The sequence below is a fragment of the Triticum dicoccoides genome, chromosome 2A (assembly GCF_002162155.2).
Source record: "Triticum dicoccoides isolate Atlit2015 ecotype Zavitan chromosome 2A, WEW_v2.0, whole genome shotgun sequence".
NCBI lineage: Eukaryota > Viridiplantae > Streptophyta > Magnoliopsida > Poales > Poaceae > Triticum > Triticum dicoccoides.
Window position 1 is genome coordinate 757,970,479 of NC_041382.1, and position 13,464 is coordinate 757,983,942.

The window sequence follows — 13,464 nt, forward strand, 5'->3', positions numbered from 1 at the left end:
TTAAAGCTAGAGTAGGCTCGAACGAGCAACCGAGACCACAGTGTTGTTGTATGGTGTGAACAATTCATTTGCTCTCTTGGTCGATCTTGGCTTCAATAATTTAAATCCGGCCTCATTTGGAGCCGTCTAAAAATATATGCATGTGGTACCCGGTTAGTATAACAACGCTCTTCCCAGCCAACAAAAAAAATGCCAAACACAGAATAGACAAAAAAATACAAACAATGGCATCCACTATTTCTGACAAGACATTAAAACAACAAATCAGTTCCTTCCACACAATTCTCAAATTCTAGTAACCAGTCTAATGTAACACTTGCATACACACATGCATGCATCGTACAAGTTCATTGATAGATAACAATACACTGCCACGAAAAACCAAACATTTCATGATTAAAACAAGAAGGTAGATCACCAAACCACCAGATGAGGCTGCCCGTATGAACAAACCATTCCAGGGCTGATTTATTGGAAGGTCGTAAGCTATCGAGAAGTAGCAGTTCGACAGCTGAACAGAGGACATATTGCCTTTATCCATCAAGGGTGGGCTAGCCGACGGTTGCCTGGACGAGAGAAAACAACCTGCATGCGAAATATATATATGTCAGCCAGGCATCAGGAAAAGGTGAAGATTCAGATATAATTAAAGTGTTCTGATTTGATATGTGAAAACCACATGTTTAGGTATTTCTCAAGACAGCACTTTCATCATTTGACAATTAAATTTTATGATTTACTGCAGTGAAAATTAATGGTCGCTACATTTTGGAGACCCTGCTAATTTCCACAATGTCATCTTTTGAAGACCAGAGGGAGTATATGACTTCCATTTGTCTAGAAGTAACATTGGTAAATGTATACACAGTGAGTATACATACATATGTATATGTACGTACCTGGTAATCTCCAACTGCTCGTGACTTGAAACCAGCCGCAGAGTATATGAGATAGAACTCCCATATACGCATGAACTTCTCATCAAAGCCCAGGGCCAAAACTTGACTGCAAGAAATAGAAAGCAATAATAAATTAATACTAACTGAACAACCAAATGTAACATATGAATATGTGTATATATCGTCACAGCGAATTTACTTGCACAATGAACATATGGTATATACGCTAGTCTTGTTTTCGCCAAGTTATTTCTAATTAACTGGATGGTATTCTTCTATAGTGAATGACAAGTGATACTTACTCTTTGTTGGTCATGAAGTTGTCCCTCCAGTGCATCAGAGTTGTGTAGTAATGAGGCCCAATATTCTCCACATGCTCTATGCTACACTCAGTGCGCAACAAGAACAGGGAGGGTTTAATCAGTGGAGATCCATCCATGGCCATGAAGTAACCATCGATCAATTGATGTAAAACGTACCAGAACCTTGATGATGTGGTCATGGCAGACACTACACGGCCCAAAGAAGGAAGGCAACCGCCAGGAAATATGTATTCTTTTATGAAGTCTGTCCTTCTTCTGTATTGCTCGTACCGTTCGTCTGGAGCTGAGATGAACTAAGTAATGCACATGTATGTATTTGCAGATGATAGTTAGTTCATGATCTTGTAAGCCTAAGGTCTTGCTTGGATAGGAAGGAGTATGTTTCATTGGGTTTTTTCCTGACAATCCAAAAGAAGGCCTAATACTCGTTCTTGTGCACCGCAAATAAGCATATACAGTACTAAGTTGTTGTTTGTAGTGATAGTGGAAGCCGGCCGTAAGGCTGTTTGGAAATACACTTGTTGACAATGATATTTGTCATGCACTAACCTGGAGAACCAATATGCCATCTTCAGCCAAGTAAGACTCGCAGCAGGCAAAAAATTCGTCCATGTATTCATGGCCAACATGTTCGATCATACCGCTGATTTACAGAGACGAATAGGTAAGTATAACCACACGTATGGGCATTGTCCAAGATATGGTGCACATCTGTAATGTAGTAATACTTACCAGCTTATGATTGCATCATACTTGCAAGGTGGTATTTGACGGTAGTCGCACAGCATAAAACTTATGTTGTCCTATATAAAAGTTAATAACAATAGATAGTAATTGTTAACTAGGATTTCACCCTCCCAAAGTAAGCTGGGGGTGAAACAATACTAATTCTCTATGCATTTCTATCAATTATAGTATGTTAAAATTACATAGCAGCTAACTAGAAAAAAAGGTGTGATAGAAAATCTCACAAAAACAAAATAACAATGAGAAAAGCTTCCAAAACAGTAGCATGCTTGGATCCTTGGTTCTTTACGACAGCATGCCTATTTCCATGATTTTTACTGTACATGTCTATTATTTCCATGTGCCATTCTTGAATTATATTTCTCTTTTGCGAAAGATATTTGGAAACAAAAGAAATAGTAAACCTGACTCCGTTTAATCGAAATACTCAGAGAAATATGGGGAGAGGTCAAGGGAGATATGGAGGGGATTTTGGCAAATGAATGGCATTGTCCTGTTGCTGCGAAGCGGATGATGTGGGGAGAGGTCAAGGGAGATATGGAGGTGGGATTTTGGCAAATGAATGGTATTGTCCTGAAGAGTGTGGTGGTCGTGACAAGCTTGGAGGCCGTGAGGACCATGCCAATGGTGGAGGATGGGATCGGGGTGGACCGCAAAGGGCAGCCCAAAATCTTAACGACTTGGTGGTACGCATGGAGGCACAAAGCAAGCGCTGCAAGGGCATTCTTCCTCGACTACGGCTGCCAGCAAGCAAGACCAAGCTACTTCTTCCAAGGTAAATGTGTGTGTAGTGTACGAATGTAACTATGTACGGATATGGGACAACAGGCTAAACCATCGCAGCACGTGGAGTAGGCATTGACCCTCAGTTTGATCCAAGTGTTTAAAGGAAACCTTACTCCCTCATTGTTGTATTGTGGTTTGTCCCTGCACTATCAGCTGAACTGGTCATGGAAAGTTGTTGCTAAAGGGAGTATCGAAGCCTTACTCTCCACATCTTTATATCATCAATTACAAGAAAGGCTGGAGGTCTAGAGGACAAAAAGGCTAAAATACTCGCACTACACTTTCTCAGTGAACACATGCATATGGTGGATCAGTAATTACTAATAAAGTATTAAAGTGGAGCCGTATTGCGGAAAGGTGGGGGTAACATAGAACTAACCTCTAAGCCAGCTTCTCTGACTTTTCTCTCTGCGTATTTATGCTGCTCCGCCGACAAAGTGACTCCAGTGTATTTGCAGCCAGTTTGCTTAACCGCTTGTATTGCTAAACTTCCCCAGCCGCTACCGATATCAAGAACATGATGCCCCCTCTTGACTTTAGCCTTTGGTTGAATGTGTATTTTGCAAGGTTGAAATACACCAGATCAAGTTCACAGCATTGTCTAATTGGTAATAAATCTAATGACACAACTTCTGGAGATATGGAAGTATTACCTTGTCGATTAGAAGGCTAAGCTTGCGTTGCTGGGCTACTTCTAAGCTTTCATTCTCCATCTACCAATTTAATTTTAGTCTGTGAATTAATAAAGCTACTCTACAAAATTTACAAGCTGCAAAACAAAATCACAAGATTTACAAACCTTGAAAACAGCACAAGAGTAAGTCATCGATTTGTCCAGAAAAAGCGAGAAAAAATCGTTACTCTGCACACATATATGAGAACAAAGACAAACAGTTAGTATTATTTGCTATGTATAGACGTATTGCAAGTAATGAATGATAGTAAATCTTTTTTATAAGGACTGAACATAAAAATCTCAATCTCAGTATGATCTTTAATAATTCTGGTATTACAAATTGACCTATGCAGCTAGTTATCTTAACCCTGATGGAATGTAATAACAAAAGAAGAGACATGGGTACTGACAAGATCATAGTGCTGAGAGATGTTTCGACGAGTTTGTGTGACAGTGTTCTTCCTCGAGACTTCGCGCAAAATGTATTTAGCATGTGCCAACCGTGCTATTACATGCAAGGGTGTCCACCGACCGCTGAAACCAAACAATTTTATATACATGATTAGTCACAAACACATAGATTCATAGATACTACTTCATTTTTATCGAACAATTCATTGGAATTTAGTGGACAATTGAAGGTATAGAACCCTTTTCTGGCGCTCCTGCAGCTCCTACGCACATCTCTGTTAAGAATGAGTATCTGCACAGAAATAGATTGTGGATTTGATCTGAAATGAAGAAGAATAGCTCTGCCAATAAGCTCATGAACTATGATATAGTTTTACCAGGAAAAGATTCAAAAGTCCTTCTCTCTTGTCAAGAAAAGAGAAACATCCGTTAATATATGCTTCTGCCAAGCCAAGGTTTCCTTCTGTTGCAACCTGAAAGCCGTGAGAGAGCCAGGATAAACATATGTGGTTCAAATGTGAAGGTTGGATAAAGCAATTGCAGTGGAGTATACAAGAAATAAAGAATCATGCATGGACATATCACCAATCAGAAAAAAATAAAAAAATACATGTGTAGGAAGAAAAAGAGAAGAGAAGATAACCTTCCAATAGAACAAGGGGTCATGAACTCGCATGACAGATTTTATACGGCATTTATCGCAAGCTTTACCAAAGTTCAACACACTACCTCCTTCTTCGACCAATCTGCACGAAAACTATTAAGGTAAAAAATACTCATAATTAGACACCACATAGTACATCAACTCATACAAGGACTCACATCAAGTTACCGATGGATATGAATTGGTTGAAAAATCTTGCAACTAGAAGGCGCGTCCCAGCCTCGGTCCATGATGGAATCATCTGCTTTGGGTTCTGCAGAAGCTGACATTTCTTTCCAAGCAAACCTTGAGCTGCTGCTTTCCCAGCCTGCGTCGATCAATCACAACACAAATAGACCTTACATATCTATTTCATGAGATAGTCATTCTAAATTTTATTTGATTGAAACTAAAAGCATAGATGTCAGGATGGGGTAAACAGGAAAAAGCCCCCAAAGATGAGTAAAAGAGAAGCTTGGAAATAACTTGGGCCTTAGGCCAACTAGTAAGCAAGGATATGGTTAGTTATGTTGTGATAGGATTAGTTATGTTTAGCTTTGTTAGGCCCTTACCAATTTTAGCACGTAACAGAATGTTCATTATGCTAGACAGATCAAAAAGGGGAAATGGAGAGGTTGTGCATGCAAATACCTTCAATCCATCTTCATGGAAACCATGACCTGCAATCCAAGGCACAAGAGACATTTGAGACCTAATGTTCTTTAGATCATTTCACACAAAACTTTAATGTAGTAAAAGTCCATCCTAGAACAACATGCAAATTATTACGAACAAATTATCTACAAAATGAAATTCATGAGACTGGTTACCTTGATATGCCCCACAGAACCATATTCCTCTCTTTCCCTGGATGTGATCAAGCTGGAGATAAGCCTTCGCCGCAGCCACAGATGGAACAGGAAGGCTTGTAGACCATTTAAGCACTACACGATCCGGAACACAAGGGGGGTTGATTGTCACCAGGAAAGGGCTGGCAGATTCAATTTTCTGGAAGTGCCAAAAAAAAAGAACAAATAGACTACAATTAGTAATTAGGTAATCCATTCATACTGCTGGAGATATGAGGTTGAAGCTTCCATTTTGCTGTTATTCTGCGAGGCTGCTCTACAGTGCTCTAACATGATTAAAATATGGCTGCATTGCCACGCAGAAATGACTTTATCAAAGAATTTACCTGTATATGAAACCAAAGAATTTACCTGAATACGGTTTAGCCAGTAAGTAACAGAAAAACCTCTGCTAGTTGTCCCCAGGAAATTCCAGGCGCTCCATGTGGACGAATTTTGGGGCATCAGATTTTGATCGCAGTGGAGGTATATATCTCTGCGACATAAACGTGTCAGACAATCAGTAGACCAGATCAAATTTTATTTATGTGTTCATTTAGCAACACCTGGCAGGCTTTACCTTTGGATATACTGACAGGCACCTAGAATTCTCAGTTCGTGATGTGTAGCTTCAGCTCCTAATACTTTGAGAGCATTGGGTGCATGTACCCCAAGGATGACACTGTCATATGTTTCCTCTGAACCATCATTCTCCAAGACTCTGTAGCCAGCTGCTGCCAGTGCCGAGATAGAGCGTTGTTTCAGTTAGTGAACCAATAATATATATATATATATATATATACCTCAGGCAATCAATAAACAACAACGCATGTATGTACCTCCATCAAGGCTTAAAACAGATTTGACACGACAGCTGGTTTTTATTCGACAGCCCATGCTCTCCAATTCTCCTTTTACCTGCGATAGTTGCATTGTTCAGCCCCTGCATTAGGGCGCAGCTAAAGCCTACAGCGTGCAATAAATAGAGATCATGTGCGAGCTTGTTGTCACCTATATGGGTCTCAATACTTACCTTGTCTACAAAGGACTGCAAACGAGCCTTGACAGCGGGCAATTGGGGGTAACAAAACAGCTGAGATTGCAGCGACTTAATCAGCTTTCAAATGCACAAAGACGAATTAAGATGCAAATGAAATGGGAATGCAACATGTATACAAAGTAGCTAGGCACCTGAAGAAGGTCATGGTTACGAAAAAATGATAGCACGAAGAAAGCGGACAAGCTAAAAACACCTTGTGATGAAGATGACCACATGCCTGCACAGACAGGAATCTGCACCAAATATATATTTTCATGTCAGCAACTCAAAACTGCATGATAACCAGCCTTTACCGCCCCCTGCACTGCACCGAAGTTGCTGGGAAATTTAATGAAGTAAACATTAAGGAGTTGGCCCAGGTTTTAGTTAGAAGTTGAATATTTCATCTAAATTTTCCATATTTGGTTGAAAATTGTAGTTTCTCTTCACAGTTTTACATGACGGTTCAAAAATTAAAAACAGAAATCCTGATGTGAGATTTTGCCAAAATGAAGGATTGCCGGATACACTAAAAAGGCATAAGCAAGCGAGTAGATTTGAAGCAGTACAAGATAAGCCTCCTGGAATAATAGGGAATATCCGTGGGACTGAATGAACTGCCCCATTGTCTCATTACAGTCCAGATCAGGGTTATGTTCATGGTTCTCCAGGTACCTTCAAGCCAAAGTTTGAACCAGCGAGTTAATCGTCATCACATATATAAACACACATGAGAACTGAGGGGCTGGACTGCTTACGCCAGAGCATCATTCTTGAACTTGAATATCTCACGGAGCATGCGCCAAAAACTTGTTTTCAATATATTGGCTTTTTGCGCCAAGAGGCTTGAGATACCGTTGCCATTGCCCCACTCACATCCTCTGTTGCTGCCGTCCGGTTGTGTACTCACAGAGAAAGACATGTCTGATCTCTCCATCTCCACCCCGAGGCCTTCTAACCATTCCACCATGTGGGGATATGTTGCCTGCATTGATGCATATGACAACAAAAATATTAGCGAGGAACAAAAGTAACATCTTATGATATAGGTGATAGGTCTACGAAGATCTTCCATGTTCAGTCCAGGGTTAGGAAGTCCTATATCAATCAGAATAAAAAAAAAAATACAGCTACAGCTGCATTTCCAACCATAAGCATTATAGCACTATATCAAAAACATAACAATACATGTCTTAGGCAGTCAATGGAGCTCCTTTCCAAGTATAATACCTAAGCTAGTATTGTATCAATTTGGACATTTTTGCTACGAAGCCTGCAAAAGAAATCAACCAGCTAAATACAGAAACATAGATCCACACGCGGAACTCTCCATTTGAGCTTGCTGAGCCTAACAAGTACTCCCTCTGTAAAGAAATATAAGAGCGTTTAGTGATCTAAACGCTCTTATATTTCTTTACGGAGGGAGTGACAACTCCAATATTTTCTAATTACTTCCATACCTAGATCCGGCACAGTGCGTTGCTGGCATGATGCGAAATCAATCAGACACCAAACAATGCTGATAATAATGCAAAGGTTGGGCGTGAAAATGTGGTAGCATTTGTAGTGGAAAACACTGGCATGAGTTTTGCGCTTAGAAGCAATCCACCGAGCACCTTCCGTGCAATGGACAGGTGGGCACGAACAGCACTGAAAAATATAGCAACGGGGGAGCGGGGGAGCTATGTTGCAGATGAAGCCTATATGTTGAAAAATATAGCACCGAAGGAATCAGAGGGTGCCGGGAGGGGGGACCTCGCCGGAGCGGTGTTGGCGACGGCGCCGGCTGAGGGCAGGCCAAGACACAGGGCAGCCGTGGGAAAGGCCCGGCGGCGGCGCCAGCGTCGGAGGGAGCCGAAGGCGTCATGGGCTCCTTTCGGGGTGGCCGAAATGGTTCGGGAGGCGCCGGCGGTGTCGAATAAGTTGGCCGCCGCGGCGGGGGAAGAGCAGACGGCGGAGTGACACGGTGGAAAGGTGGTCTGCTTCGACCTGGAACACAGCTGGCCAGATGGGCCGGCACAGCCCCGCTGTTTTGGGCCTAGATTCAGCCTATTGGGCCCTAACAAATAAAAATCAAATCAGAAATAAGATAAACAGGTCATATTGTGCCGGCCCGTGTGCCTGGCGTCGCAGCCTCTCCGGCCGGCGGACGATGCTTCGGTGCCTCAAGGCACCTACCTTTATGTCTATACATGTGAGTTCAACAGATGGCTGGCCCATATGTCAGTGATCCAAAGGCAGGTGTCTTTAAGGCACTGAAGCTGCGTCCCCGGCGGGCAGAGTCGGAGAAGAAAGAGCAAATGACGGGGGGAGTGAGTGGAAAGGAGGGAGACAAAAACGCCTTTCCATTCGAAAGTGCTCTTGTGAGCATGAGGTCACATGCACCTTTGCTGCAATGAAATCTGATAAAATGCTAAAAGATAAAACATCTGAATTTTTTTGAAACAAACATTGATGTGTGTTTTAAATGTGTGCAAATTTTTGTGTAGGAATGACATTCATGGAGGTCCCGAAAAAAATGGCACTCCAAAATGCTTTTAAAATAGTCTTTATTGGAGCATTGATTTTTTTGCCAAGACCTCCACGAATGTCATTTCATCACGAATTTTTTGCACGCATGCGGAATACCCATTAATGTTTGTTGCCATCAAATTTCAGTTTTTTAAATTTTACTGTAACAAAGGGTGCATGTGAGCTCGTGCTCACAAACTTCATGCCTCCTTTTCTTTTTTTTTAAGAATAAATCTTCATGTGAAGGTCTGCCAGGGTGCTTCACTGCTTCGGCATGAAATCACCGACATTTTCCAAAGATTCTTCCATGCCCATATTGTTTAAAAGGGGCATGTTGTTCCGGTAACCATAGATAGATGAGCCCTCGTCTACATCAGATGAAGAGTAAATTCAAAAATGAAAAATATCAGACAAGTTCTGAAAAATCTAAAACTTTTTTGCATCAAAGAATCTCGAGTGTGCTAGGGGCGTGCAAGTTTTGTGGTGAAATGACAGTCGAAGAGTTCTAGACAAGAAAAAAATATCAGGTTAACAAAACGTCTTTTTCAAGATTATAATTTGAGAGTCAATTCTTTTTGTCTGCCTAGAGCTCCTTAAATGTCATTTGCCCATGAATTTTTGCTCGCTTCTAGCACACAGAAAGCTCCTTTGGTTCCAAAAAGTTTTGAATTTGTGCACCCCTCCCTCCCCCTCTCATATTTGCAGGTCTTCTAAATTAGTCAAAGATAAGGTAGCTTAGAAACCAAATAATTTGGGAAGCAGATTATAAAAGAAGCCAAGGAGGAGATGGCCTGTGCATGACACAAGAGCCACCGCCGCCAAGAAACCTAGATCGTCTCCAGCTGCCTCCTTCCCCTCTTCCTGTTGCCAAAGTGCGCCATCGGGCAAAGCCCACGCGGTACCAGTGGCGGCAGTGAGGTTCTACTTGTGGACGGTATTCTGGTACATCGATTTGGCGGGGAGTCTATGTGTATTGGTCGGGGCAGCGAGACTATGGTATTGCCCTAGCTAGTTTAAGAATAATGTCCTCCCCGTCCCATCATGCGCTTAGCTCCAATGGAGGACGTGTGGAGGTGTGTCTTCGACGAATCTTTCTGGATCCAAACGGTTTCGGTCTTCGACAGATCCCTTTGTATCCAATCGGCGTTCGTGGTATTTGGAGTATCTACAGGCTCTTTTTGACGTCTTCTTCTATGGGGTAGCGCTTTGCTACGCGGATCATGGCCACCGACATCTTCAGGACTACATTGACAACTTCCATTGTTGCTTCTACAAGCTCCCGAGTTTAAATAAGTTGCTCCCCGAGGCATAGTCCAAGAGGCGGCATGGAGCTTTTGTTCACAACACATCCTTGATGGATGCAAGAGGAACAAGATTCCGACACCTCTAAAAACTAGATGTAATTTAATTTTTTATAAGGGTGTGTTTGTAAAGACTTGTGGTACTTAATATATGACCTTAGGCCTTCTTTAAAAAAACAAAAGAAGCCAGAGAGGAGGGCGCGCGTCTATATAGCGCTTATTGAAGCTGCAACTCCAACTCGCCTACAACGCTGTGGCAAATGGGCCGGCCCACAAAACGTAGCCGCTTCGTTCGCTTCCTTTAGATCACTCCTTTGTGTTGATTTTTTCCCCTGTTTCTTTTCTTTTATACTTTTATTTATATTCTAAAACATCCTTAAATATTTTATGTTTAAAAAACACAGTGTTTAAAACATATTTATATACTGTTAAAAAATGTTCACAACTTCAAAGAAATGTTTGTATCATTCAGAAAAACATATGTGACATTTCACAAAATGTTCACACATTTCAAACAAATGTAAGTGACTTTTTCATATTGTAAAATGTAAACCTAATGTTTGGGTAATTAAAAAAAGGTTATGTACCTTTCAAAAAAATGTATGTTACATTTATAAAAATGTTCACGTGTTTCAAACAAAATGTTTATGATATTTTAAAACATGTTATCCAATGTAAATAAATGTTCATACAGTTTACAAAACATGTTTCGCATCATACAAGAAAATGTTTCAACGTGTATTTGAAAAATATTTAACACATATTCAAAAGAAAGTTCAGGACAAGTATTTGAAAAAATTGTTAATCTTGTATAAAATGTTAAACGTATAGACAAATATGTTTTAGAGGTATATACAAAAATGTACAACGTATATAAAGAAGTAGACATCAAAAGCATATATTTGAAAAATGTTAGTCATGTGTTTGAAAATTATTAAAAGTGTATAAAAAATGCTGCTGACATATACAAAAAATGTGCAGTGCATATGAAAATTGGAGACGTGTATTGAAAAAAAAAAACTTGACACATCAGCCTAAAAAACAAACTCAGTAAAAATTAGCCGTAGACGTAGCATTGCTCCTCAGCCAGGGTCAAAACTAAGGGACGAGTAGAATGGGAAAATGCACAGCAGGATGCATAACTCGTGCACCACCGACCTGGTTGAAGCCCATGAAGCCGAGGTCGAGCTTGACGCACCCACCGGCGCCGTCGTCGACGGCCACCGCCCTGGCATGCCCTCCCAGGCTCTCCTCCTGCTCGTACAGGGTCACATGCACGCCGCCTCGGCTCGTGGCAAGCAGCTCGTGCGCCGCCGTCAGCCCACTCACCCCGCCGCCGACCACCGCCACCCTCATCCTCTTCTGTCTCTGTGCTCTGCCGTGTCTCTCGATCGATCATCCCCTTCAATTTAAGCTGGGAGCGGGAGTGGCTGATCTAGCGCGCGTCACAACTTTTACTCCGACATAACTCCGTCGTAGTACGTACGTACGTACTCCCTCCGTTCCAAATTAACGTTGGGCATCATGCTGCACAATCTTACCATAGGTACGAGGTACGACGGCGCGTTGATTTACCACCGATGGACCCACGTCCCACGTGCACGGGTCAGTATTTTCCTCATCGCGTTAATTACGATCCAGTATGAGGTCCCGAGATTACTGCAGCAAAAGGGATATTCGCGAACCAACCTCTGATTGAGATGGTTAGGTGAACAGTGATATCCCCAACCCATCAGGGTTCAAATCCTGGTGCTCGCATTTATCATGGATTTATTTCAGGAATTCTAGCGATACGCTTTCAGTGGGAGGAGACATTTCCGTCGACTACGAGGCACCTACGGTGACTTCGTAAAATCTCAAGATGATATGCCGGCTCAGTCTTTCGGAGGTGCTCCCGGTTGGCTCGCAGCAATGCCAATTGCAGTAGAAAACAGAGTAGCACTCGCCATGGTCACCATGGTTGCAACTCTGACGCCGGCTGGGCCCGCGGTGACCATGCTTGCAACATCAGTAGCATCACCGCCTCAAGCTCGCTATGGGCCGGAGTGCCAAGCAACAAAATCTTTCATTTGTCGGTTGAAGCAAAAAATTACTAGGTTCCAGAAAAACTAAAGCTGGTTCCAGCAAAACAAAGTCAGTAGGAAAAGCTCCCAAGGGTGATTGTAGCAAAAAGATAGCTAGTTCCAGCGAAAACACACACTGGTTCCAACACAAGGTTGTTGTTGGCAGTGAGGGCGCGTCTGGTTCCTGCACATCGCATGGCAGACAATTACTGATGCCGGTTCCAGCTCCGGGCTGCCCCGATTGTAGCAAAAAGTTGTCATTTGTTCTAGCATCTGGCAAACCGGTTGCAGCACCTCGCGCCCCGCGTGGTCACCACTAGCAGCTGCGGGTTTCCAGCATTTGCCGCTGTGGTTCCAGCATCTGGAAGCCTTGGTTCCATCATTTGTAAACCGCAGGTTGTAGCACCACGGAGCCGCACGACACAGTCACCGTCGATGCAGCCCACCGTCGATGCGGTGCAACCACCATGAACTCCTCACGCTGCCACTGGTCACAGCCCATGGTCTCTGTCCTCGCTCTCTTTTGCAGCAAAAACGACAAGGATGGGAGGGGCGAGGGGGTTCGCCGTTGGTCGCAGCCCATGGTCATCAGATTTTTAAGCACGGTAAATTGAATGTTTTCATGGCAATTTATATTGCTGTAAGAATGTCAAATTTAGTTCGCAACCACGGTAAATTTTTGGCAAAAAATGAACTGAATCGGATTTATTAGCTCACTAATTAAACTTGTCATCCTCAGTGATCAAAATTTGACATAAAAAATACTTGGTTTGCTATACCTACAAATCTGACATTCATTGGATAATCGGGTCCTTTTCTTGTTCTCTCTGTATGGGTTTAGGGCATCTTCAAGGCGGACTCTCAAACTGCCCGCATATGTCCGGATAAATTGTGTCATCCAACATGGTCCTGCATCGGTCCGCATGGCACTCCGGACACATTTTCTCCCGCAAACCGAAGACAAACTAGGGGGAGGCTTTGCGGGCGTTCGGACAGCACCCACGCCTGCTCTTGACTGCCCTGGCCCACCAAAAATCCCCCCCCTCGCCGCGCGCGCTTCCTGCCCGGCGCTAGCTGCCCGCATTCATGCCATTGTAGAGCGGCCGCTACGCATTGACGCCGGCCCAGAGCGGACGGGACCTCTCACTGGCACGAGCATCGAAGTGGCATGTCGGCCGAGAGCACCGCCCGCTGCTCATCCCGTTGAACACGCCTCC

General features: G+C 42.8%; 1 protein-coding gene across 3 annotated transcripts; it reads right to left on the bottom strand.

Moving 5' to 3' along the window:
* Window positions 1-206: 206 nt before the first annotated feature.
* On the bottom strand, window positions 207-11,549 carry LOC119357013. Of its 3 annotated transcripts, none has more exons than XM_037624001.1 (24): window positions 11,343-11,549; window positions 7,131-7,357; window positions 6,942-7,047; window positions 6,525-6,626; window positions 6,367-6,426; window positions 6,173-6,251; window positions 5,914-6,064; window positions 5,706-5,829; window positions 5,316-5,493; window positions 5,137-5,165; window positions 4,665-4,813; window positions 4,486-4,588; window positions 4,220-4,315; window positions 4,082-4,134; window positions 3,842-3,965; window positions 3,555-3,617; window positions 3,409-3,468; window positions 3,135-3,296; window positions 1,955-2,025; window positions 1,772-1,865; window positions 1,379-1,515; window positions 1,202-1,282; window positions 900-1,005; window positions 207-585 (listed from the first exon to the last, which is right to left on the bottom strand). In XM_037624001.1, exons 1-24 carry the CDS (start codon window positions 11,538-11,540, stop codon window positions 541-543), a joined length of 2,598 nt encoding a protein of 865 aa, XP_037479898.1. In that variant the 5' UTR covers window positions 11,541-11,549; the 3' UTR covers window positions 207-540. The 3 variants fall into 3 exon arrangements, with proteins under 3 accessions (XP_037479898.1, XP_037479897.1, XP_037479899.1); XM_037624000.1 differs by having other exon boundaries at window positions 5,914-6,067; XM_037624002.1 differs by lacking the exon at window positions 11,343-11,549 and adding an exon at window positions 8,128-8,275 and having other exon boundaries at window positions 5,914-6,067.
* Between the last annotated feature and the right edge of the window lie 1,915 nt (window positions 11,550-13,464).

What these genes read in the sequence shown, in the direction of transcription:
- LOC119357013 (XM_037624000.1), bottom strand. Translation starts at nt 11,540, where the DNA reads ATGAGGGTGGCGGTGGTCGGCGGCGGGGTGAGTGGGCTGACGGCGGCG. An exon ending in TTCAAGAATGATGCTCTGGC is followed by an intron (nt 7,048 to 7,130) that starts GTAAGCAGTCCA and finishes TTTGGCTTGAAG; the next exon opens with GTACCTGGAGAACCATGAAC. An exon ending in ACTGGCTAAACCGTATTCAG is followed by an intron (nt 5,494 to 5,705) that starts GTAAATTCTTTG and finishes TGGCACTTCCAG; the next exon opens with AAAATTGAATCTGCCAGCCC.